General features: G+C 38.3%; 1 protein-coding gene across 3 annotated transcripts in view; it reads right to left on the bottom strand.

The window, feature by feature from the left end:
* DOP1B (DOP1 leucine zipper like protein B) overlaps nucleotides 1-26,625 on the bottom strand; it is a 53,581-nt gene that overhangs the window by 18,012 nt on the left and 8,944 nt on the right. The window contains exons 3-20 of one of the 3 annotated variants that reach the window (XM_051625340.1): nucleotides 20,089-20,270; nucleotides 19,811-19,981; nucleotides 17,206-17,395; nucleotides 16,263-16,361; nucleotides 15,417-15,540; nucleotides 14,634-14,734; nucleotides 14,069-14,183; nucleotides 11,497-11,617; nucleotides 10,880-10,999; nucleotides 10,202-10,307; nucleotides 9,595-9,786; nucleotides 8,062-8,755; nucleotides 6,577-6,848; nucleotides 5,620-5,772; nucleotides 4,350-4,450; nucleotides 3,496-3,686; nucleotides 1,425-1,804; nucleotides 190-701 (exon numbers count right to left, since the gene is read on the bottom strand). In XM_051625340.1, coding sequence (XP_051481300.1) covers nucleotides 190-701; nucleotides 1,425-1,804; nucleotides 3,496-3,686; nucleotides 4,350-4,450; nucleotides 5,620-5,772; nucleotides 6,577-6,848; nucleotides 8,062-8,755; nucleotides 9,595-9,786; nucleotides 10,202-10,307; nucleotides 10,880-10,999; nucleotides 11,497-11,617; nucleotides 14,069-14,183; nucleotides 14,634-14,734; nucleotides 15,417-15,540; nucleotides 16,263-16,361; nucleotides 17,206-17,395; nucleotides 19,811-19,981; nucleotides 20,089-20,270 — 3,824 coding nt within the window. Of the gene's footprint in view, nucleotides 1-189; nucleotides 1,805-3,495; nucleotides 3,687-4,349; nucleotides 4,451-5,619; nucleotides 5,773-6,576; nucleotides 6,849-8,061; nucleotides 8,756-9,594; nucleotides 9,787-10,201; nucleotides 10,308-10,879; nucleotides 11,000-11,496; nucleotides 11,618-14,068; nucleotides 14,184-14,633; nucleotides 14,735-15,416; nucleotides 15,541-16,262; nucleotides 16,362-17,205; nucleotides 17,396-19,810; nucleotides 19,982-20,088; nucleotides 20,271-26,625 lie in introns of all 3 variants that reach the window. The other 2 variants (XM_051625322.1, XM_051625330.1) reach the window with 2 other exon arrangements.

The raw sequence follows: 26,625 nt of genomic DNA, 5'->3' as shown, positions 1-26,625 counted from the left end.
CTGCAGTGAGCTCTGCTCCAATAATACTGCCTGCACCTCACTGGGCTCAAGGGACAGATGGCTGAACATGCAGCAGGGTTTGAGGATCAACCTCTGAAAGCTACAGCATGAAACTAGAACATTACTGTGCACTGCTGAGTAGTAAGGGGAACTTTTCAGCATAACAAATCTCACACTGCAGACTCTTACCTTGCTGGTGCTTTTGCCGATGTCTTCACAGCTTCATTTTCATACTGTTTGACAAGCTCATCCAGGTTTTTACATATCTGTACAACAAATGGTGCCACAGTCCAGCCTAAAGACTTCCCAAAATAGGGCAGAGAACTTGTGACTAAGCCTACCCAAGCAGGATGCATCCCATAGCCATACTCTGGTTGCAAACCTCTAACCACAGCAGAGACGAATAATCCCTGTGAAGTTATTGGGTGTGGATAGACATACTGCATGGCACCAATAGCCTGCTGGAAATTAAGAGCCTGCTGCCATTCCTTAGAGAGGTCTGGCTGATTCTCCTGCTCCTCATGAGTCTGTCTAAGATGGTGTTCCAAGACAATCAATACCTGCAAGAGCTTCAGCAACTCAATCTGGAGAGGGTGTTCACTCCATATTTGATCATGTCCAAAATTGATCAGGCTCTCTTCAAAAAGTTCTTCTTCATGAACAGTACTGACTCCATCTGCCATAAGCAGTTCATACCGTTTCTGACTTGTATACATAGATGCAGACAAAGAAAGAAGAACAAACTCCTGAATTTTGCATCTTCCCAGCAAATTGCGTATGAACTCTACATTCTTATTTTCTGCTGCCTTTGCCATGGTAGCTAGCTGGCTCATCATTCTGATCAGAACTTCCACACTTTTTACCTGAACGTCTCTGTTGCCAAGCACATCTCTGTGCGTGACCTTCAAGTAGCATGGGTAGTATGAGCGCAGGAAACTGAGACAGAGGTAAGTGAGCAGTTCTATTAGAAGCGAATGGGGACACATGGTTGGGGACTGAGTCTGCAGCTTGCCATAAAAACTCTGCCCCACAAGAGCTTCCTGATGGCGAGCTAAGAGATTGTAAATAAGATTCAAATGTGCTGTGGAGCTGGTGTCCATGCTTGTACTAGCTACAGCTTCAATAAATTCTTTCGGGTTTGTTTTAAGCACTGCCTCCAGAACAGAAAAAGCATACAGTACTCTCTTAGAATCATAAGGCTGCAAATATAACAGCATGTGTTTGAATAGAGCCTCAATCATTTCCTGTTTTTCCTTCTGCTGCTTGAGCAATCTAGAATGGGTAATTTCCTGGAGCTCCAGGTCCACCTCTTCATCACTGGACAGAGACTCTGATGCTTGAGTCCTCTCAGAGTCAGCACGCACAAGGTTTAGTGCTACACTGGATTTGGAGCTTTCAGGAAGGAAGGCGTTGAGACAACTCACATGGTTTGTGGTCTCTTTTCCATCAGTTGCAGCACTGTCATTGTCCTCATTGCTCACTTCTTGCAGCTCCAGAGAAGGAGAAAAAGAGGACGTATTTTCACTGTCGTGGCCTGTGCTGGTGTCTGCTGATTCTGTGTGCTCACTATTATCTTGGTCACCATCTGCTCCATGTGAAGTTACTGCATTACAAGAGCCATCATTTTCAGACGGTTCAGTTTTTAACTCCAGCTTCTCTGGATCTCTTTCCACTTCTGCCCAAATTGCTTCTCTATCCACAGCAGTAAACTGGCTCAATGGAAGGTTTTCCTCAGAAGTGCTCTCAGAGATGCCAGACTCTTTGAAAGAGGCCTTTTTCTTGCAAAGCCAATCATGTATACCATCTGAAAAAATAGTATTTTTCTTTTTTCAAACAAAGCGTATAGTCATCCTTTTCACACAACATGCTTTATTTTTAATAAGTCATTGCAAGGAAAAAAAACAAGTTAAAAGTCTACTCTGCTCCAGTCTACTATTAATTGTAATGACTGGAGCTAAAAAAATGGGTTAGGGCAAGAATTATCTTTGTTTTGAAGTGGTAGACCAGTCCTAACCTACTGTAACCACATTGATCAAAACAAAAAGCACATGCTGTTTCTCTTATGCTGTGATTCCCTAGATATGAATTTTTTTTTATGCTTCCTGAGCATAAAATGTTTGTTGAGATCAGGAGGGAAATGAGAAGGATAGCAACAGAGGAATTTTAAAATATGTTACATTTTGTTAAGAAGAGCTAATGTTTTCCTTGATTACGTGCTGTGGAAAAGAAAGGAATATATTAGCTCTGTGTTTGTATAGCATCTAATTAACAGGTCCCTTTCGATGCTATAAATGTCTGACATCTATTTGCCAATCAAGAGAGAAAAACAATTATGCAAGACAACAGGGAGGTTCACAGTAATAACAGAGAAGTGATACAGGATTTTCTTTGTACAAAACTACTAGATACTTCTCCACTGTCTTCCTACTCTGCTCTAGGAAACAACCTTGGCTACTTGGGCCAAATGGTGCAGTGTCTCATACCCGTACCACTCCCAGCAATCCCAAACCTGATCAGACTGCCAGTCTGCACAGGACTCTGCATCTGGAGTGAATTCTGGCTCCATACCTGCCTCAGTCTTCCTCAGCTGCTCCCCACAGGTCTGTGTCACACTTGTCTGTTCCATGTTTGATGTTCAAATCATACATGGCTTACAATGGTTCTTACTATGGGTCTTAAAATGGACACCTTCTGGCTATCAAATTTAGCCTACCAAGGTAAAGACGCCCTGCCACATTCCTAAATCTGATTGGCTTGAGGTCATCTTCAAATCCAAACATCTCTCTTTGATTCTACATCCTAACTCTGGGATACTTCAAGACTTATGCCACATGGGCTCAGCTCCCCCCCTTGAATCAAGAGGGATCTTTTGGCCAACTCATTTTATTTTTTTTATCTTAGCAGAATTAGGGTTTTTTTGTGTGTGTGGTGTGCCCTAAAAAGTAAGATGTTCCTCACAACCTGTCTAATTATTTTAACATGATGCTGAATAAAGAAACCTGGTATGAGGGTGCATGGTGTGCTGGACAAACCTGGGTGGAGAGAGTAAGTTTTGCCTGTCCATCCTGCCTACTGGAACAGTTCCTGGACTGACACAGTCACCAAACTGCTCCTGGATTCCTGTTGGTTGCCAACCAAGTTTTGCTCAAAAAGGGATCCTATGAACAGTGAACACACATGCAGTGTGGATCATCTGGTAACAGCAATGAAAAGTGTGGGACAAGATCCCAGAGCAAAGCAGGGAGCAATCCAAACCAACAGTGTAGGTGCAGCCACCATAATAGAAATTATCATTAGGCCTTCAACTAGCATGACTTACTCCTGAACTCTGTTTTATGCATCACTAGAGGTACTTGGATGAGGAAGAATCTATGGAACTAAGACAACTCAGGGTAACAAGATGCCATTGGTACTTCAGAGACCAGCTCCAGTAGGTGTTCAGGAGTATGCAATGCTATTTTAGCACTTACAGTTTCAGTCCAAGAACAGTTTTACCTGCTGAATTTTTCTGTTTGATGTAGTGGATGGACGTGCGCTGTGTCTTTGGATGAAGCAGCAGCAGCAGGACTGGTTCAAGAATCCGTGCAACATCATTAAGTGAAAGAGCACGGATCAGCCAGCCCTGTGCTGCAGCACCAATTGCACCATCTGAACAATTGAGACTGTCCAGTACCACAAACAGAGACCTGAGTGGAGAAATCAGAATGAAGAAGTACAGTTGAAATCCCTAAAAAAAGTTAATGCAAGGAACAAAACAGTGGCAGGGCACAGACAAAGCACATGTTCAAGTAAGCACCAGCCAATGGGTCACATCTGCTAACAGTAACTTGATCATGCACGTTTTCCAGTTGAGGTCAAGTCCACATGCATTTGTAGAAGCAAGGCCATACATAAACTCACAGTCTAGAAGAGCAGCATATTTTAAAGTTCCTTCACGTCTTTATTTATAAAGACTTGTAATGCTTTTGTCTCATGTTATACAAGGGCTATGATAAAAACAGATTTATTTATTTCTTTTTCCGTAAGTAGCTGGTTCTATTTTCTTTGGAAAAAAATCTAGACCACTCCAAGATAAAAAATACCTGCTATGCAGAAACTTGTCCACAAGCTACTCTTCATATATGATGCTCTTTCTATTTTTACAGAAACTGCATTCACACAAGAAAATGCACCATGCACACGGAGCGCTTTGCAAAGATAATACTGCCAGAAAGTTGAAGAACTTCCTTTTGCTCATTTTTTGTTCTTTCTACAGAGAACTTTTTCCCACCTCAGAAAGAAGAACAGTAAAAAACATGTTATAGTTAAATATATAAATACAAGTCCAAGCCAATAGAAATGGAAAATACCTATCAAAGGACCGATTGTGAGAAGTCACTCTGCTGCCCTGGATCTCTCTGGTCAGATGCCACATGACAGAGAATCTGAACAGGGCTTCCAGCCTTGTCCCCTTTGCAAGGAAAAAAGACAAATACATATTTTTTGCAGTATTTACCTCATAGTAAAGTTCTAGTGATTTTTAAAGCTCTAGTAGAACAACAGTTATTGTGTAGACCACGGCTAATTTTTCTTATGAAGTTTGAAAGCACTTTTCTGTTCTTCAGTAGACTAAATCAAAATGCCATAGAGCCATGAATGCACAACCAAAACTTAACAGCCACAGTATTTGTAGCAGCAGAAAAAAGACACACTAATACACCAAAAATGTGTATCAGGACTCTTATGTACAAACATTTTAGTCTTGGTTTTGAGTTAGGGGCATTTAAAAGTTAGATGACACACAGGAAGACACTGGCATACGAGGTAGTGTTTATTACTGGTAATTTTGTTTGAGAGCTTTTAAAAGGTTTCCAAACTTCTAAGTTTCAAAATTGCAAGAGCAAATATATGAAAACAATACCAACAACTGAAGGTGGCTGTGCTAAGTTTTATGGTGCAAGGCACTTCTCACAAATATCCTGTAAGTTATTAAAGAACTGTTCTGTCATTAAACTACGTAAGTAAAATAATTAGTAACTGGATCACTTAAAATACAGCTTATATATTACGAAAGCTAAATACTAAGATGGACACAGGGTCAACATTATGTTGACATACACTTACAAGGATAATAAAGTCTTTTGTTCAAATAGTAAGTTTACAAAATCAACACAAAATAAAATTATTTTAGAGTTACTGGTGGAGCTGGGTCAGTTTGGAAATACTGGCAAAAATGGTAAATTTTTAGATATCATAGAATCATAGAATCATAGAATCCTAGGGGTTGGAAGGGACCTCGAAAGATCATCTAGTCCAACCCCCCCACCAGAGCAGGGTCACCTAGAGTACATCACACAGGAAGGCATCCAGGCGGGTTTTGAATATTACATGATTTGGGCTGAAACTAAAAAAGCTTCAGCATTGACTCACAGAGCTTGTATCCAGGGATTAAGTTTAGCAATAGTGCCATGATAGTAATAGTCCCAGGGAACTGTAGAGGTGTGGACAGGGTCTGTTGGACTCTTGTAAGACAGAGACCACAGGAGTGAAGAAGTGGGGTGCAAGGGAACTGGAGGCAGTCTGGGCAGCACAGGAACAACTCAACAAAGATGAAGGGGTTTCAGTGAGTACAGGACTTACTTTATCATGATCCAAAAGTGCATGGCAGATAATGTCTTCGCAGATATTTGCTGATGGTGCTAAGCAGTGCAGCCTGTAGAACAGTTCCACACAGGCGATATGATGCTCCCGTGTCTCTTTGTTCAGCTGATTCCAGAGGACACAAGCTACTCTCTAGGGAAAATAATGATTTAGAATAATAATACAATTAGCCATTTCTTCCCCAACCTGACAGCTTTCATTGCATAAATGCCCTCTATTACCAAAAGGGATTTTTCAAATCATCTTAGCTTAGCAAAGAGCAAGAATTCAGGTAAAATGGTCAGACCTAAAGGAATGTAACTTTCCTGCCCTAGTAGGTCAGGTAATTCAAATGTACATGTATCAGAAATAAAAAAAAAAGCTTTTCGGCTTCTATTTTCTGGGTCAAAACTTTAACAGGTTGTATATGTTAGGCACAGCAATTGGAAACACAGTAATTAAGAAAAAGATCTTGGAATCAACACTCATATCAACACTAATACCAAGAAATGGCCAGGAGAAGGAAAGCATCTTTGAAATATATATACTCAAAACAAGGAGGATGGAATGTTTCCATTATTATTCACCCACTAACATTTTCTCTCATCTGAAAACTTAGAGTGGTATCAAGGTGCTCTAAAGCGTAACTTTCAAGCTAATGAAACCAAACCCTTCAAGTCAGAAATCAACTATGGTTATTCAACAATAATTTGGGCACTATACCATTTTCAAGCTTTAAACCATTTGAAAATAACCTGCTGCTTTTGAACATCCTGTTGGGAAGCACAGAAAGAAGAATGCAATTACTTTCAAATGCTTGTGGAAGCAAAAAATGGCAGTCTCATTACCACACAAACATGCTGCTCCAAACATTCAGGCAAATAACATTTGCTTTCCCATCCCACCCTTAGAGGTTCGCTGTAGTTGGGCAGTAAAAGAGAAATAGAAAAGTGACACCTGGTAGAAATCTGTTTTTTCGGAGATGATCTTTAGAACTCCAGGAGCAATGGGAGGAAGGGTGACCATCTGTAGCTTTCCAAAGAAGGGGTTGTGGCCAGACGCTTTGTACCTCTTCATTCTGTCTTCTATCACAAGTGCCAGTGACTGGGAATGGTTGATCACCTCCAGCAGTGTGAAGATGGACACGTTCTGAACATAGCAGTCATTCACACAACAGCATATTGTCATTAAGGACTTCAGCCATAGGGGGAAGCTGGCATCACAACCTTCTCAGAAGATAAGTGAGAAAAAAAATGTTTTTTAATTATCTCAAGGTTATGGTCACATTTCCAAGAATTCTTCAGTCAAGCTCATGGGACCAAGAAACAAAAATGACTACTCAAATCCAACTGTCATGCTATCATCAAGTCTCTTACTTCAGAAGGGACTTGCATCAAAGCAAGTTGTATCTTTTCCCTATTTCTCTCCACAGAAAGCTCTTGCAGGACCTCAGTAAACTAGTAACCGGTGGACTCCTGCTCTCCAGTTTATGTTTATTCACAACTAATTTTTACAGGTTTTCCAGCTGTCACTGTCAAAAACAATAAAGGTCTGCTGTCCCAAGGATGCTCCTTCAGATAGCATGGAGGCATACCATTTCAGAAACCATGAATCATTAAAGGAACTGATATGGCTAACATCAAGTCAAGTCATCTTTGTCTCTCCTGAGGGAATAATCACACACAGTTTATTAAGGTGTTACTGGAAACAGTCTGAAGCATGAGCTTGCACTTCTGGTTTAAAATGCAAATGTTTTTACTCTTTTGCTAGCACAACAAAACAATCATTCTTCCTTCTCCACCTCAGACAACTTCTGTATCACATTCAACAAATCACAGAATTGTCACAGTTCATAGAATCATCCTGGTTGGAAGGGACCATGAAGATCATGAAGTCCAACCATAACCTAAATCCCCCTACCATAACCTGATTTACCCATTCATCATGTCCCTAAGCACTACATCTACATTTCGTTTAAACACTTCCAGGGATGGTGACTTCACCACTTCCCTGGGCAGCCTGTTCCACTGTCCAACAATTCCTTCGGTAAAAAAATTCTTTCTATTATCCAGCCTAAACCTCCCCTGGAGCAGCTTCAGGCCATTTTCTCTAGTCCTGTCATTATTCACTTGGGAGAAGAGACCAGCTCCCACCTCCCTACAACCTCCTTTCAGGTAGTTGTAGTCAGCAATGAGGTCTCCCCTCAGCCTCGTTTTCTACAAACTAAACCTTCCCAGTTCCCTCAGCCTCTCCTCATAGGACTTGTTCTCCAGACCTTTCACCAGTTTGGTAGCTCTCCTCTGGACATGCTCCAGCAACTCTACATCCTTCTGGTAGAGAGGGGCCCAGAACCTGTGTCTTGTGTCTTGCAAACAGTCAAGCTCACACTGCTATTTGCATCCTCAGATGCTCAAGTTACCCAGTAAAGGAATGTTTTCTTACCAGGAACCTGAAATAGAGAGAGATACAACTGTTCCATCTCCTCCTCCGAAAGATAGACTGGGAACGTGGTACAATCCAACAAAAGGTGACAAGCCGCAGCAAAAGCTTCCCTGCAGTCCCCTCTAAGGGGTCCCAAGACAAGCATCACTTGTTCGAAGTCCCACTCTTCCTCCTCCTTTCCCTTTTTACTATCAGAGCTGTGGTCAGAAGGAAGAGGATTAGAACTCCTGTTCTTGAATGGTGACCCTCGAACTGAGAACAAGTCTGAAAGCATTTGTTTAAACTGAGGTACAGTGATTTGCTTTGCATCCCATGGGCTCTTTTTCTTGCTAGCACTTTCAGGTAATCTGTAGCCATTCTCTTTTTTCTCTCTTCCGCTCAGATTCATTGCTGAGATACTTTCATTACTTGTTTCTTGAAATTGCACCCCAAAAATGTATTTACTGGAAAACTTGGAAACCAGATCTTGCATGCAATTCAAAGTCTTCTGAATGCTCCCCCCTTTCTTCCAGACATCATCTCTCTCAAGGGTCACAGCTGGCACTTCCAAGTGCTGAGAGAGCTCAGGGGAGGAAGCACTGAGACCAATGCCACTGTCTTCTGACTTCAGGGGAGGGAATGCAGTCTCATCCTCCTCCTGCAGCACAGATTTAGTCCCCAAGGTTATGTCCACGTTTTCCTTTTTCACTGGGCTCTAAAACAGGAATGTTAATGTGGTTAATATGGCACAGCGTAGATAATTTTAAACTATGTAGAACTGTGGTAAGCACTGGGCAACAGCAATGACAGAAAAAAACCCAAACCCTAGTACTTGCAATTTCCAGGTACAGACTACTTTTACAAAATCATGAGACACAGGTATTTCTAAGCAGTTCAATTCAATTGCATTTAATACCTAACAAATATTTGTATAATCCTCACACCTTGACTCATCAAATACCAACAGATGCATAGCTACAGATGCATAGCTACCTAGCAAATGGAAATGTTTCCTTAAAATAATTCACTACTAGAAGAGCATTACATATGTTGGATTATTTCTAGTCAAATGCATGTATTTGTTCTACTGCAAAACTTTGGCAGGCTGTGCTTGTGTGACTGCTTTATGCTATCTATTCCTCATTCCCTATCATGCTCTCTTGCACACAAATAATACCACATTGTGTTAAACTAAAATATTAATTGAAAGCCTTGCAGACCTAGTCAGCTGTAAAGCTGGGCTTGATTTGGCAACTTGACTCTTCAACAACTGCATAACATTACATGCCTTTCAGAACCATGAAGATTCTTCTAAAGAGGTATTATAATAGCCCCAGTTTCAGACAAGAGTATGCTTTTTCACAAATAATTCAAACAAGTCAGAACTGAATACCCAGTAAAAATAACCAGGCATTATATAGCTCTGGAAGGGGCCAAAGAAGATAAATTCCAAATATCTTTATTGCTGCAGGTATAATCTAGGTTAAAGTCAGGAGAATTAGCTAGTTAGTGTTATGTCACTAACACTTTTAAACATAGCTGTAAAACACTTACCCCATTCCTACTTCCTGTCTCAGTGTCCAAATAGGAAGGGGGCATTTGCACTTTGCTAAGCACCTTAAAACAGGTCTTTAAGGCATGAGTGAGTTCCGGTAAACCTAATACTTCCATATTTTCCTGGAGAGACTGCACCATGTAACTGAGCATCTGTGGAAGATACTGAGTCTGCACTTCAGAGTAGAGTTCCTAAAATAAATGAATATTGTTTAAAATAGTTATCATGTATTATTATTCAGCTCTCCAGCAAAACTGATCAATGATTAAATCTGTTCATGAATGGCAAACACTTAATCATACACTAAAAATCTTATGACAGTCAGCCAGCTACTGAGAGACCAAAAAGTCCCAGGGAATTATGTACCCAACAAGCAACAAGTACACTTTTTCATTTCTGTGACAGAATCACCATATGTTAAAATGCAAACATTTTTATTTTGCTAGGCAATAGCACAGGTAGCCGTATACAAATCAGCACATAAAACTATACTCTGCAGGACACAACATGCATATGCATGCATATGTCAATAAGCCTATGTAAATTTCAATTATTTGATTTTAATTCACTTAAAATTTCAAAGCAGTTAACTTCAGGTTGCCTTACCAAAGGAATCACGTCAAGAAGAAACACCAAGAGTGTGCAGAGCTCTGAAACTGTAGGAGGAGTGCTAATATTTTCAAGAGGATATCTCATCTGTTTGGATTTACTTCTGGATTGAGAGAAACATTGTTATGTAAGCTTTTTTCCTGACAAAATTCTTGTTACAATAAAAAAGCTTCATTAAAACCAGCACAAAATGCTGAACAGCTAGGCTTTCTGAAACAAAGTACGAGAAGACTTCTAATACAACAGGATAAAATGTTCCACAAAAAACACCTAGACTGTAGCTTGCATGTGGAATACTAAAGTGCTTCAGACTGAATCTTCATATGCAATCTTATTACTTCAAGCATAATATTCTCTCTTAAATTTAGGGAAAAAAAGTATTTTAATTTTTCTTCAAAAGACACTTGTTCCAGTGAAGACCTCTCAAACTCTGTCCTCCCTGAGATGTTATTTTGAAAGTAATTCCTTTTGTTCTCAGGTTGCTTGTTTCCATCTAATTGCTTAACCGTTTGCATTCTTGAATTATTTTAGGATGAAACTTACATATCTGTCTGATTGTAACATGTATTACGTCCTTTCCAGAATTTAAATGCTTCAGTAAACTTTATTATCTTACACAGATAGTTCCTAAATGGCAGTTTTAAGAGGAGCACTATTGTTTGACAACATAAACACCTGAAACAATCTTCAAAACATCTGGTCATGTAATCCCAAAGAAAATCTGTGCTTAAGGATGTGATCAGCAAATTGACTGTTTTGACAATTTCCGAAGCATTTTTGTTCTCTTTGATTGCACTGTGTGAAAGGGAAAAAAATGGAAAAAAAGAGAAACAGATGTCAGTAAAGATTCTAAGGGCATGCACATCACAGTATTAGCTGATGTGTACTAAAATCTTTCCCACCCCCTTCTCTGCAAGCTAAAAGATATTGATAATTTAAAATCAAGGACTAAGTAATTGTGGAATAGCTAGAGTTTGAGCATTCTTCTCCCATATGAAAGAAATCAAGCCTTCGACTTTGAAAATCAAAAGGCTAAGATTTCTGTCACCAGAGTGATTCTTAGCCAATACAACTGGATTTATCAACACCAGCCATATGCAGGGTGCTGCATTTTCTTCTCTGCTAATCAAAGAGAAATTAAGCATGTGTGGGGAAAAAGAGAAGTCAGAAAAATACCATCTTCTGTACAGAAGGCCATTGTGTTAAAGTCCTAACCTTCCTTAGACTGGGTAGATTTTAATAAATTAGTTTAGTATAAATGATGCAGTTTCAGTTCATAGTTCAACACATACCTTGCAAGTATGTTACCACTTTGATTGTAGCTGAGTTTGAGATCACAGCCAAGTGCATCTTTGCAGTATGAATAAAAGGCTCTAATAACTTCAAGGAACAGATCTCCAACTACCTGTGGCCCTGCAATTGAAGGAAAAAGAAATCTAGAAATTGCACCAAAGTGACTGCTAGGCAGCTCAGTTATGAACTTGTACAGACTTAGTTAAGGGTAACTAGACTATAAAAAAACCACCATCACCCAACTAGGAAGAAAATGCTTACATGGCTTTTTAAGATGTCAGATTTTTCAGTTAAAATAAACGTGGGATTTTTTTTTAATTCTAATTAAAACCACCTGTTGTTAATTTTAGGAACTTTTTAAAGTGATATTTGGAAAGCCATATCACTGCATGCCACTTAACTCCCTTTAGTAAGGTACCTACACTGCAATAAATTATAAGTGGGCATAATCATAACTGTAATCTGCAGGTCACATGCCAAAAATCAGCACCATGTCTGAATCCAAAAGGAAAACAAGCAGATATCCCAGTACTCATTTAAGATAGTAGCCTTGATAAAACTGTAAGGCACACAAGCTAGAAAAATCAGCAAATTGAGGATGTTCAAATGTCTAAATACATATATATAAATGCATATTTATAAACAGTTTTAAGAAGAACATATAAATTAGGTGTGTGCTGACAACTGCACCAAATTTTCAAGGGTCAGTACTTCTTTTTTAAATCTGAAACATAATACCCCCACAAAAAATGTAGTGTAAAAAGCATTCCAATGAGTGATTTTAAAATGGAAAATAAATAATTAAAAAGACTAAGAGTAGCAGAAGAGATCAAAGATTCTTGTTACATTTTAGTTTACTGTCTTTAAAAAGAAAGTTGCATTGCTAAATCCATTTCAAAAGGAAGTTCAAGTTATATTGGCTTAAGGCTGGAGAAGTTATATTTTGTGTGCTGACTGGAACACAAAGATTAAACTGTATAATGCAGTTCAGCTAAATAACTTCTGTTTGTAGTTCAGATTAACACTGTCAGCCAAATAAAACACAGAATAGGGTAGCATCTGTCAGCTGCTTTCTAAATTAGAGTAATGAAGAAATTAATAATGTAACCACCTTAGTGAAGTGTCTCTTCTTAAGCATTTTTGTTGAGAAATAAAAATGCTTCATATAAGAGGCTTTAATAATGGTAGATTTTTTAAATAAACAACAGCTAAAACCCAGCTAAAACCAGCAGAAGGAAACATTAGCACCACTGTCTTGTAAACTTGTAAACAACTGCTTCTACTAAGATAGCATTAATTTGTTAGATAAGCAATCCAGAATCCTCATTTTTCCTGGCAGTTCTTTGATAATTCTTCTACAGAAAATGTGCTTAAGAGGACTTCCCTGGCTAATGAAAGAGGATAAGCTCACCAGCTATAAAAGCCTGTAAAACCAACTGCCACTTGAGTGTTTAAACTTAGTATATTAATTTTAGTCTATGTCTAAAGGCTTAGTCAGTGGTTACATCTCTCCCCCACCCAGGACAATATCTAGAACAATGCTTTGGGATACAGTCAGTCCTTAAGATTCTGTTAGCTTCTCACAAATAGCAGTTAACCAGTCTGTAGACTTTTATACTGTCAGATTCACAGAATATAATTTCAAAGATTTATCTGTACATGGTTCCTACAGAGTACTATTAAATCCTAAAAAATGTGTCAAGTCACTTTGGCTTAACTTTTTGATGCAGAAAGGAGAGCTTGCCCTTTAAAATATGGGGTGGCAGAGCCTCACCCTTCTGACGCTGGAACATCACATACACAACAGGACAGACATGTGACAGGGAGGGAAGAGGAGGAAGTTCTTCACAGATCAGTCATGAAATCTCAAACTACAGTACAGCAGCATAAGGCCAGCACAAGCTGGCAGTGCCACTGACAGAGGCACTTCGACCTCCCCACACCAGTAACAGGTTATTTCCAATGGAGCATCTGCTGGTAAGTGGTAGTGCCCACTTTGGCAGCTCTACCACCACAGGCTGGCTCCCTGAGGGACTACAGTGTCTGGAAAAGCAACACAGTCATGAGTCTGATGCAAGTGGTATCGGAAGGCTTGCAAGCACAGCCAAGCACTGGAAACAAACCCAGGCAAGAGCAGTACTGGTGGATTTCCAGACAGAAGCTGCTTTATGAAACTGAACTGAAAGAAGCCTGACAGTGTTTTAGAGAATAAACTCCCAGGAACAAATTGAGCAGAATATTGAGACTAGGGCAGAACTGGTTCTTTTTAACTGGCCCTTCAGATCACAGCTCTGGACAGAGAAGAGCATTATCCTTACTAGGATACGTCCATGCTCCATAAAGGAGTGCTCTGCAGAAGAGCCACAGGTACCCCAGAGTGCTCCAGAGCACTCTTCTGAACCAGGTCCAAGACAAAGAACACAGCTCCTTGCACACTGATACACAACACACACATACTCAGAATTAGGAAGAACTGTGCAGGGTGGTGTTTCGAGTCCTACTGCCAAAGCTGATGAACACCAAGTTGTAACAGCTGTTAGCAGTCATAACAGAAGTGACGTGCAACATTACCTATCTCAGGTTTGTCAAGGAGACTGATTAGGATGCGGAAGGGTTTCAAATAAGCTTGATGCTGTTCCTCTGTATCAGACTCTGGAAACTTCTGACGTAAAATTTCAGTCAAACTCTAGTAAAAAGAAAAGATCAGAATGTTACATGTTGAAGAGAGATTGCCATTTTATTAAGACCTGAAGTGTTTCTAAGTTTGATTTTGTTCAGTCCTGACTACAACTGAACTTCAATTTTCCACACAAGGAAGACAAATCAATGACATCTCATCACCTGTACTCAAGAGCTGATCTTATTCAGAGAAGTATTTTTAAATAATTCAGATAGCTCATCAAATATGCTACCCTTTGGTTTCATTAGATTCCATTTGTATTGTAAGCACATACATTATTTGGATCAATGCAGCACAGCAGGCATTCAGATAGATGAAAATGTAACCACCAAAAGGATATTATCTTTAGAGACAGAAACTGAAAGACAAACCAAGTGGCACACAGAACCATTCTAGATGCATTTTACACTAACATTTAAAAGAATCTAAATACATCTGTGCAAAATAAACACCAACCTCAACTAAAAGATCTTTAGAATATTTTCCAAAGAAATAAATAGCATGGTCTTCAGAAGTTGTTGAGTCTGGAGCAAAAGTACCACCTTTAATATCAGAGCCTACAACATAAACAAGAGGCATGAGGAGTACAGAAAAACACTATAGTACAGAGCATGATACACTCATCATGTATACATATATTGAAATGACACTGCATTTTAACCTTTGTTGTTTCAACACTTTGCTTGAAACTAGCTTGCATACTGCTTAGGTATCACAGTTCAAGGCATCCAGCTGTGTTATATGGAACATAAATCAAAGCCAAGGCCAGATCCAGACATGAGGTCAGCAAGGACAGCCTTCATGCATGGCTGCAGATCTTGCCCTGTCACTTTTACCCTCCTCTTAATGCTGTTAAAAGGAGGCAGATGGGGAGAAGCTATAACTCTCTTATAGACCACGTGAGAATTAATAGACTAGTACTTCCAAAAGAGCAAGGTTTAAACAGCACTCCACTGTTTTCAGTCCACTGAACCACTTCAGAGTGAGCTGTGGATGGAACCTGAAATAATTCATCAGAGCCTTGGGTGTCAAGACAGTGAAATTAATCCACCTCTGAAGAGAAGACCTGTTTGCCAAATAAATACTTAATTTTACTAAACAGGTCATTAATAACAAAACAACACTTCATTTTATCAACATTTATTAACTACTGAAAAAGTGTATTGCATTTTTAAGCACTGATTATTTTTTTATCTTGGGTACACAGAATAGTGACTATCACTGCATATGGTACAGTACCTAGCAACCATGCATATAATCTTCTATTGAGTGACATGTCTCTCCTCAACAATGTCTGTGTGGCTGCTGACAGAACACAGACTAAATCAGTCCTGCGCAACGGAATAGTGCTCTCATTGCAGTCCTAAGATGAAAAACAAAGATACTTCAGCTGTTGATGAACACTGAAACAATTCAGATTGATAATGAGGGTTTTTTTAACAGGTAATATGAATGTTTTGGAGAAAAAAGTCAACTAACCATGAACAAGAAAATATTTTGTGTAAAAATCTCAAGGAAGGGAATCTGACACTACTGCAATATTTTTTAATATTTAAAGAACAGAGCTACATTTAAGCTAAAAATACTAAAGACTTCATTATGTTATGCCTTAAGACTTAAAATTACCTGCTACTTTCTAAAGTACTCACTATACTTCTAGGTAAGTTAGAAATTATGCGGAAGAGCTATTTTTCAATTAATATTTTCTTTACTAGTCCTTAACAGAAGTATCTTAGTTTAGCACAAACAATTCCAAATGTTGAAATCCTACTTGAAAATGGAGCTCTATATTTTTTTCCACATGCAACTTTTCAGACCTGAATACTTCTAACACATTCCAAATACCACACCATATTAACTGTGAAAGCACATCTTCATTTGAAGCTGTAAGGTGTCTGAGAAGCAGCAGTCTCCTCTACTATGCAAATTGATGGAGGAACAAGAAGCTGAAAAATCTGTTCATCGATTTTGAAGGTACAGAAGTCAGACATTTGGCAGTGACAGAGGTAGGATCTGGATTGGCTTCCGAGAAGACACCTTCCTCCACAAAGTGTGTGTGCCACAATACCAAAATAGTCCCCTTACCAAAGCTGTATAAAATGGGAAGAAGAAGAGAATCACTTCTAGAGTGTTTCTTTGCACAAGGACGTTTGAATCCAATACTGATACACACAAAGACTTCATCTGTAAAAGGAAAAGAAAGTACAACTGGGTTTTACTTCATGATAATACTTAAACTACAATCACAGTTAATAATCACAAGAAGGAAAGAAAGCAAACTTGGTTACATGTAAATAGTATATTTTAAAATAGGAGGACAGGAAGCCATTTAACTCCATCTCCCAAAATGAGTTTAAAAAGTTTTGTGGAATACTGTTAAAAGAATCACTAATACTTATGAAATACTTGGTTTTGTAACAATACAGACTGTCACAGTGTAACAGCACCAGCTATCAGACAGAATGTGAAGCCTCTCAAAATGCAGATATTAAAGTACTGTAGCTAGCATCAGAGTCACTTAATCACTCAAGTTTAACATAAGTTACTACCTACTGAAGAATTCCATTTTACTGAAAAAAGACAGTAAATTTCAGAACTGTCTTCCAGGACTACAAACGCTTTTTGAGAAATCCACATTAAACATTGTATATACTGTATTATGGGAAAGCTGGTCTTCAACCTTAAATGCAAATTCAGAACAAGTAGAGAAAAGATGTCAAATTCATCTTCTGATTTGAAACAGTCAGTCTTTTAAGGCTGCATGCAGTACTGATTACCACAAACTGCAGAAGCTTCAGGAGACTTGCATTCTGCATGCTAACCAAAATTAGTATGGGAGATTCTCTGCTATATTTCAGGTAAGATGCTCCCATGAAGTAACTGTATTAAATAATTCCATCAGCCTCTCTTTCTCTCTCTCCAAAATATTTTTAAGAGCATGTCACTCAAATACAGAGAAGGCACATTCTGCTATTCAGCGGGTATTATGGTAGATAAGACTGTTCTATGAGGATTGTAGTGAACTTACTGTGAGTTTATAATCCACGCCTAGCATGTACTTCTGCTGTTTTCCAGATAGCTCTCTGTTGATGTGACTGACAACAAACAGAGAAGCAGGCAGCCTGATGGACGGGCTGACCAGGACACTGCCCCAGAGTGCTCCGTAAAACACTTCTTGGCCCATCAATAAGGACAGTTTCACAAACAGAGCATCTGTTCTGTGTGGAAATATATTTGACATGAGAAAACAGATTTTTGTTATTTCAGTTTTATACCACAAAAAGACAATTATACACAGAATTAGTAATGTAGTTGACACGATTTTATTTCATTTCCTTATCTTTGTACCATCAGTATTGCCCTTCTCATGTGCAGATGTCTAGCATCTTATTGTACAAATACAATTAAAAAACCACTCAATCCTTTGTCAACGTGCACACTCACTGAAACAAAGATTCTGTGCATACTTTGGAAACTTCTCCAGTAATTACCTGCAAACATTAAGTTCTGACCAAATTACTGCAGTAGCTCTGAGTGCAAAATATTTACAGTGAGAGGTGTGCAATGCTGAACTGGAAGTCATTTAAGCTGATGTAGACTCTGAAAGCTGATTTTATCAGTTTGGGAACTGGAAGATATCCTGTATGTTTGTAATTAAAAATCAACGGGCTTAATTTGTAAGTCACTGAGTGGAAAAAAAAATAAAAAAATAGAAAGAGATAAAACGAGAGAGAAAATGACAGCAAAAGGCTGTCAGTTACTGCACACAGGACCAGTACCCAGAAATTAGTTTAAAGGCAATCACATCGGAGATCTTATGACAGAAGGCACATCCTCTGATTTGGCAACTCTGTCAGTACTCCAGTATTTTACTATAAAGTAAGAATTAAAACCTCACATGAGGAATGTAGAAGGGAGAAAACAGTAACAAGTCCAGCATACAAGAGGGAACATCCCCAATCTGAAATTCTTTTCCATTCTTTTCCATTTCTTAATAAAGTAGCCCTCAAGCCATTTTTTCTTTTCTGTTTTGTGTGTGTGTGCAAACTCATACATATGTGTCTGTTTAAGAAGAAAAGTTTCTAGAATGAGGCATGACATGAGCTAGTATTTCTGCCACTTTCAAGAACAGCAGGGGATGTATTAGTGTTAGTCCTCAAAGCTGAATACTGAAAATTGTTCAGTGAAGAGTCTCTCATGAAGATGAATTGAAGATTAACACATCTTTTGACAAGATATCTTGGTCTGTCTTTTTTGCACCAGACTCCTCGTGCTGAGTAAACTAAAGAAAGACTTTCTTGTGTAATTTTTATATTTCACTAATAAACTAATTAAACTAATTTTAGCATAAATTTTTGACAGTGAAATACAGTTCCTGTCTATGATCCTGTTTGTTGAAAGCAAAGGAAACAATGCCATGAAGAGTAGGGAAAAAAGGTATAAAACCATACGTCTGATCTTGGAAGTTAATCTGCAGTTCCCATTAACTGACTGCTTTTTTGTCAGTTTCAGAATAAGCTGTCTCCCTAAAAAGGCTTCAGATAGACAGGAGATTTAATTCCAAGGGATCTCCTTTCTTCCCCCGAGCCCCCAGCAACTAGTGTGGTTGGAAAGAGAAAACTACACCAACACTTATAAACCTGCCTGACAAAAAGCACATACTGAAACTCATGTTTCTACAGCAGATGTTTAAGAGTTATATACCTATCCATAGATCTGATGTTCTGGAATTGGCAAAACGCTAATCACCTAGTTGGGAACATAGTTGCTCCAGCAATTGCTATGAGCCTTCAATTTCATACTTGTTTTTAAAAAGAGACACTAGATGTAGAAGCATTTTGCTTATCAGCTGTTATCTCTGCAGCCTATTTTTTTAATATATTTTTTTAAGTGTAGACACAGCTATTTAGGATTCAAAAAGGGCAGAGAGAACAGCCAACACATCCAGACTGGTAATGCAGAAGGAAGTAAATTATCAATGCAACATTTAGTGACTCGTTAAGCAAAGAAACATTTGTATTAAACTTACAGTGGTTAAGTTCTTGTAAGATCTTACAAAACAGTTCTGGCAACTGAAGTAAAACTGCTACACAAGAGGGTGCTGAGCTGGTCTTCTCAGCATACTTCCTGATCCTAACTTTATATTACTGAGTGTCATTGTCATGACTGCCAGGGGCACCCAAGAGTGAGAGAGAAGCTTTTTTCCACAGTAGATTTTAGAAGTCACCTCTTGCTTGTGTTTTTCAGAACCTGTGGGTGAGTATTTGGTATAGAAAGACTGGAAAGAATTCAGCTGCTCTCTCATGTTACAATATTTATATTTGATTTATTTATGGAGCAGTGGTTTGGAGAGTTAGGTTAACTATTTAGGAGTTCAGAGGAGCATTAAGGAATAGTTTTTATTCCTTTTTCTCAGCACATCTATTTTAAACCTCCTTTTCCTCTTAATTCCTCTTCTCCTGAGATTAAAATAGAAGGGTAAAGGGTTTTCTTACTGTCAGGACTCCCCATTCTTCCACCATTAGAAGCTCTTTTATAAAGCCTTCTATATAGACAGCTGACAGAAATGTCTTGAGAATTCCTTAGGAAAGCAAAACACTGTATATTGTTTTCAAATTAATACTAGTACTCACCTGTCATAAATTTCTGATCCTTCTTCCAATCCAGGCAGTAGTCCAATTACAAAGGCTTGAAGACCAGGTAGGAGGGACTTTTGAAGAGGAAGAAAGTATTTCTCGTACAAACCAAGGAGAACAGGCCTCACTGACATTGCTGCATTTGCCAGCAGAGGAAACAAACCAGAGCTTTGTGGTTTTGTTTTTTTTAAAAAAAGAAAGAAAAAAAAATTATAAGAAAAAAATTAATTAATTAAAATACTCTGAAATGCATACACCTTTAAAGAAAAGTTTACCTGTACAAGAATAAATCCTTGGCAAGCCATTTTGTCCCAATAATTTTAAAGATTATTTCATAGGTTTCTAGTGCCTTTAAATGCACTCCACTAGGTAGAGCTGGATGCAAACACTGAGATAATCTTTTACTGATGATCAGCCGTCTTGGCAACAGAGAATACTTCAGGTTACTCTGAAGAGCCTGTGGAAGAAAGGAGATGAAAATAAATAGCTATACTGTAAAAGATGATGCATATGGTGACTGCATATTGAAGGTTTCCTACTAGTACACTGAGAACTAAATGCATACAGGAGTTTTCTCTCACGGATGCATTTTGTTACACTGAAACAGCAGAATTCTGCTATTGAGTTTTTATATGGAAGCAGTCATGAGCAATCTTGAAAAGTCTGGTCCTACTTTGCTTAGTGGCTAGAAATAGAAGTTAAAGGACACGGTAGAGGCAGGGAATTCCTATCTTCAGTGGAAGCACAGAAATGGCAAGAAGAGCATCTCAGCTTTTAAGCACAAGGGACAACATAAAAAATAATTAACTCTCCTTCCTCAAGAATTTTCACTTCAGGTATAGCTGAAATATAAACAAAAAACCTTCCAGTCAAAGCTGGACAAGGACATCTTACAAGTTACTTGCAAATCTGTGTGGCTACATTCTGTAAGCTGTTCCATTTTAGAAAATATGGCTACATTTTCTGTAAGCTATATCTGTCAACATAGTCAACCACTGTGTTGACAGATAAGTAAAATATCTTCAGGACAGGAAACAGTTAACTAAGTATTGCAGACAGGCCAGGTCTCTGGAAAACAAATTGTAGCATCTTCTTTGGAAAGATTACTCCTTTCTTTGAACCATGCTGCATTTCAGCAGGGTAAGCAAGTGCGTGTCTTCAATTCAGAGACAATTAAAAAAAGGAGTTGCAAGTAAATTACATTTTAGCCTTTGATCACTGCCTGCTAAGCAAACAGAAGTTTCACTGCACGTTGACATTTGGGATGTTTCCAGGATCAGGCAAATTCTTGACTCTCTCAAAGGTTAAGTCATGGTCTTATCCTACCTTTATATTTTAAATAGGAGGGTCTTCTATCCTTCCAGAAAAAAAGGTTTTTATAAAGCAGCAGACAAGTGAGCTAACCCTTCCTTCTTCACCACCAAGAAAAAAGCAAAAGTAGTTCAGAGAAGACCATGGCATTCCATTGAATGCTGAATACTGTCATCAGCAGTAAGAAGAGGTAAAATCCATCATCTTTCAAAGATGTATGCAATTTAGCACTTAAATCATGGCAGCTGGTGGGCAAAAGAAGCTACAGTCCGTGAGACTCCTTTTGTGTTATTCTCCCATTCGCTCTCCTGCCTAAACTGAGACACCAGCTGTTAGTAAAGAGCTTTTAGCAAATAAAATTTACTCAAGAAGAAAAAGGCTGAGAGCTCGTAACAACAGTAAATAGAAATGTCACACCATGCTGAAATATGTACAGTAGCCATTTAGAGCAAACTAATTTTCTTCCTTTCTTGCCTCACTATGAGCATGAGAGTTGCATATTAATAAGTACTAAAATTAAAATCCAATACCAGAGAAATATTTCACATATGAAAATAAACCAATTTATATTTGTGGAATTTCATATCTCTTATATTTGAAAGGTTTACTCATATATTGCATGAGTAATATTATTTCAATAGTAAAGATTAAAAACCTTAATACTGGAATAACTATGAAGACTGCTTGAAAGCTGAACTTTGAAACGTTCTGTTTATATTGGTTGGTATGTATTTGCCCACACCCTCTGTATGTATACAAGAAGTAATTACAAAAACATATGCCCATTGTCAATATTTTCCCTCTCAATCTTAAGACTGACCAAATGCTGTTTTAATACTCTATGAGTTAAAATTTAAATGTCAACTAGGTAGAAAATGAAAATATTCACTGTTTATTACACAGAGAATCTGATCCATTACAGAAATAATTACATATCATTAAAAATATCTTTTTTTTGGCTTATTTAATTTCCTATGAATGTGAAGTAAATCTGCCAGCAAATAAGAACTCTCCTCCTCCAAAAACCTAAACATCTAGTCAGAAGATGAAAAATACTCCAGGTATATTAGGAGTTGAATAGTGGATATTCAGGCATAACTGTGTTAAGTATTCTCCTGGGTAACTCTGGAACTTTCTTATGTCCCAATTCCAGCAGGTGAGACTGACTAGAACAAGACTGCATACACATACACATGCCAACTATACTGTTTCGCCTAAATAATCAGAAGACATCTCTGTACAGGAAGCAAGACTCAATGACATTTATTATGATCCACCTACAAAAATTGAGGAGTTTCTGACCGTCACATCAGAATGATTCTGAGATGAAACTCCTTTCTCAAAAATACATAAACATTTTTTCTGACTTGGGTTGAAGAAATACACATTTAGACACAAACTACAATTCTTCTCAAGAGTGGGTGTTCGGGGATAACTGATGTGTCTGATCTTCAAGTAGATGCAAGGGATTTTAAACCACACTGCAACACATTGTAAGACCTGTTGCACCAACAACCACTCCAGAAGAGAGGTGGGTTGGCTGCTGCTCAGCTGAAAGGTTCAGGTTCTTAACAGCTTCCCCAAAACTGCAGGGCTCAAAGAATTTTGAAAAGCTTGAAAGGCATTAATTAGCAAATGGATCTGAAATTGTTCGTTGAAGTAAGACTGATATGGTAATATACATATTTCCAAATGCTAATTAGTTTCTGTGAATTGACAGGCAAATATAAGAAGCTTGATTTTTAAATACCTTGAGCTCTCACAACTAGAAAAAAGAATCAGTTGCCTATGAGATCTACTACTACTGAAATCCATTATAATTTCAGCTATTACAGGTAGGTAAATGATGTGGTGGCAAGCCTGGTATGATTGGCACTGTATGCACATGAAGATCCCATCACAAATTATTACTTCTACATTCAGGATCAACACTAACGATTGCAGATGGACAATTGTGCCCATAGGTTTCAACACCTATTATTCACACATTCTTTTGATTCTTGTCAGGTTATTCTTTATTTACATATGGGCTGAAGCCTAGCCATGATCTGCTTTTCCTCCTTATCTCCAGCTGCTTTTCACATGAGCAGTTTGGTGTCAGAAATGTTAAATATCACTGGAACTGCTAATAAAGTTTGGCTTCAGAAGCCTAAAGGGCCAGCAAGCACTGCATGCTTATTATACCATGCCATGGTTTGGTTCTCACAGATCAGTGAGAAATCAACAATCTCAGAAAAACAACAAGTATTTGAAGTACCACACTGACTTTAAGGGAAAAAACCCACACAATTTAATGAGTAAGTCAGGAAAAAAATAAGACATGCAAAATAATTACTTATGTCTACGGACATATCCAGTTTTCAACTTCTTTCAGGTTCTTTTTCTTTATACTTGACTAGGGAATACATTACACACACTAAACACTTTCTAATTCATAAGCATGCTCAGAGTTTATCCAAATGTGAGCTATAAAGGGTATAAAGAGAAGACTATTCTTTGTGGCAGGGTATACAAATGTCTTAAAATAAACACAGATACAAAGAGGAATATTCACATTTCCACAGTTACTGGTTGGTCATTCCGCACTGCTTTAAAGCACCCCTCGAGATCAGTTAGATCAATTTGCCTAGACATAGAAAATCCAAGAATACAAAGTAAAGATTTTTATTTACACAACTAGAATTCCAGAAAAAGGCAGCATGTACATCAGTTTATAAGATTATCTTCAACTAGGAGATACTATAGTTCTTCTTTTAGACAACAGTGTTTGGGAAGAGAGGGGGAGAAAGAGAGCCTGTGATTCCATTTTCCACTGATTCATTTTCCAAGTAAGTAAAAAAACAGAGCTTCAACTTCATAAAAATAGCAGCATGAAGTTCAAAGACAGTTGTGAGGAAATTGTAAACTAAGAGTTGGAGTTATATTAAAAAAGGAGAGGAAAAAACAGATGTGTAAAATATCCATAGTTCTGCACACTGCATTTGTGCACTGGGTGTGGTGAAGCTCCATGAAGCAATGAGAAGGCAAAGCTTCCCTTCCTCTCAAAGAAATAAGGCTTGTCTCAAACCAGAAGTCAAGTGGTGCTTGTGCTTGCAATTCAGCCAACAGTTGTTGCAAAGCCGTGGCAGTCACGAGTCTTCTCATATGAAGCAACCGGTGTAATTTATGGCTATGTTAATTAAATCCATACTTCAGAAGAATCCTTCTCTCCCCTCAAGAACAGACATATTGTAACATTAAGTATTACTACAGAAACAAACAATAGCTGTGCAGCTGCAATGATTTTTGTGCTCTTTTCCCTTCACCTCCAAACAGATCAAGTGTTTAGTGAAGATCAGATTCACCTTCAAGTTTTTGAAGCAAGAAAAACCTACAGAAAAAAAAGTAACATACATACTTTCTATTGAAAGTCATATTATGAAAAAAATACTTCTAAATTGCAGACTAAAGACTAAAAATTGGTATTGTAAGAATTTATAAATCTGTGCATTTACACAGTAGTGTTATATCCAAGAATAAAAAGCAGTTTAGAAGTGCTCTTTTAAAGCAAACATTGTTATTGTTACTGAGCAAGCTAACCATGCTGCAAGAATAAAATAAATCTCTCTAGAAAAACTGATTTTTCAAACATTTTATCATTTTGTTTTCATGGTGAACAGTAACTATAAATTAACATACTGCTCAGAAAAGGGACAATGGCCTGCCAACCAGACTCAGTAGCAAGAGTCACTAGTAAAGCTTCAGTACAAGTTCTATACCACCGATACCCAACTACTGTTGAAAAGCTGTTGATGGAGGCATTTCTGCTAATACGCAACACAAAATCCTGTCCATTATTATTGCCAAACAGAAGCAGGTTGGCTTTTTATGGGTAGGTTGGTTGGGTTTTTCATTTAGGCTTTGTTGCTGTTATTTTTTTTATATATATGGATTAAATGAACAAATTAATGTGCCAAAAATCCGATGAGATTTTTGCTCTTCTGTACATAAGCAGATTTCAGATACTTTTTTTAAAAAAACTGTTATGAAAACACAGATTTCTTTGCTCATTCAAGCCAGTAAGTGTCTTTATCTTGTACCACCCTTGGACAAGAGTGCAGGCTAATTTACTGTGCTTGTCTTTTACCTGACAATGAGTAGGAGTGGAGGGATGAGCAACTGGCTTGTCTGGCTAAGACAGAACACAGATGTTGGAAGTTTTATGATCTGACAGCTACAGGGACTGGACCTGACAATTACTGTCACTGCAAGTTTTATGATCAGCAATTACTGTGACTGCTGGAATGGAGTGAAAGCCCCATGACCAGAGGTTTCTTTTAATACGGCTGGAGGCAAGGCCTCATAGCCAGAGGCTGTATCAACAAAATCAAAGGAGGAGTTTGCATCTGTAGTGAATGACTGGGTCTTGCCTCCCTTCCTTAATTATTAAGCATCATTAGCCCACTAGGAACCAATCATAACACAACCTACGACCTAGTCCCACCTTGTCAATAGGTCTAAAATTATCCTTTAGAATCCTCTATTTTGGGGAAGGAGAAAATTCCATCTATCTGTAGTGGCTGATGGGCCTAAATCCCTTTTTCCGTCTCCCCAAAGAGGGAATCTTGTGGGGTAAGATTTGTGCCTCTAATTCTGTCAGATATTTACCCAGGAATGATTAATTTGAGCTCGAAGCTGTGCAGCAAGTGCATTTATCAGAGGCAATTCTGAACTCTTGGTGGGACGCTGAAACAGGCAACACTGCTTTTCAACTTTGTGCAACTGTGTCAGTGCAAATCCTTTTGGGGCTCTGAGCAGGCATTGATTCTGACAGGGGGTGGCATGCACAAAATCCTTTAGACATGAACCACTGACTAAGTCAGGGACTAGGACTGGATCCAGCCACCCCTGGATTCCTCTCTCAGAAGGAGTTCAGAAAGTGAAGGGGTCCAGAATGAACCTCATGACTCAACGGGAGGGCCTTCCCCAGATACCTTGAAGACTCGTACCCCTTTAATTCAACACCACCTTTCATAGTTTCCTTACAAAAGCAGGATAAGGAATCCAATATTTACTACTACTCAGTTCCTCATTTTGCAAACTGTGTCACTCATCTGTTTGCCTGCACTCAGAGTTAAAATGTCTAGAAAATATATGCCTATAATCTGGAATAAAAAACCTAAAGCAAATTATGCTCTTGGATTTTCGTAACTTCAAATGTTTTTAGCCTCTTAATATCCTGGCTTCCCCTATATGAATACTTTAAATGTACATATACTATATTGGATAGACAGTGAAAAGCATTTTGAATATGAAAATTATGTTAAAAGTATCTGTTTCACTGACAAACCCACATATGCTGAACCACTATCTATTTCTAGGTTTAAAAAGACAACACCCCTCCCCCCAGCATTTTTTTCTATCAAAGTATAGAACTGATTTCACAGAGTTTTACTCTTTTAAAACATTGGAACAAGCTGGCAAAATCTGCAGTAGCACAATCACATTTCAGCCCTAAGACA

This window comes from Apus apus, chromosome 1 (genome assembly GCF_020740795.1).
Source record: "Apus apus isolate bApuApu2 chromosome 1, bApuApu2.pri.cur, whole genome shotgun sequence".
In the NCBI taxonomy this organism is placed as follows: Eukaryota; Metazoa; Chordata; class Aves; order Apodiformes; family Apodidae; genus Apus; species Apus apus.
This window is presented reverse-complemented; position numbering and strand designations above follow the sequence as displayed.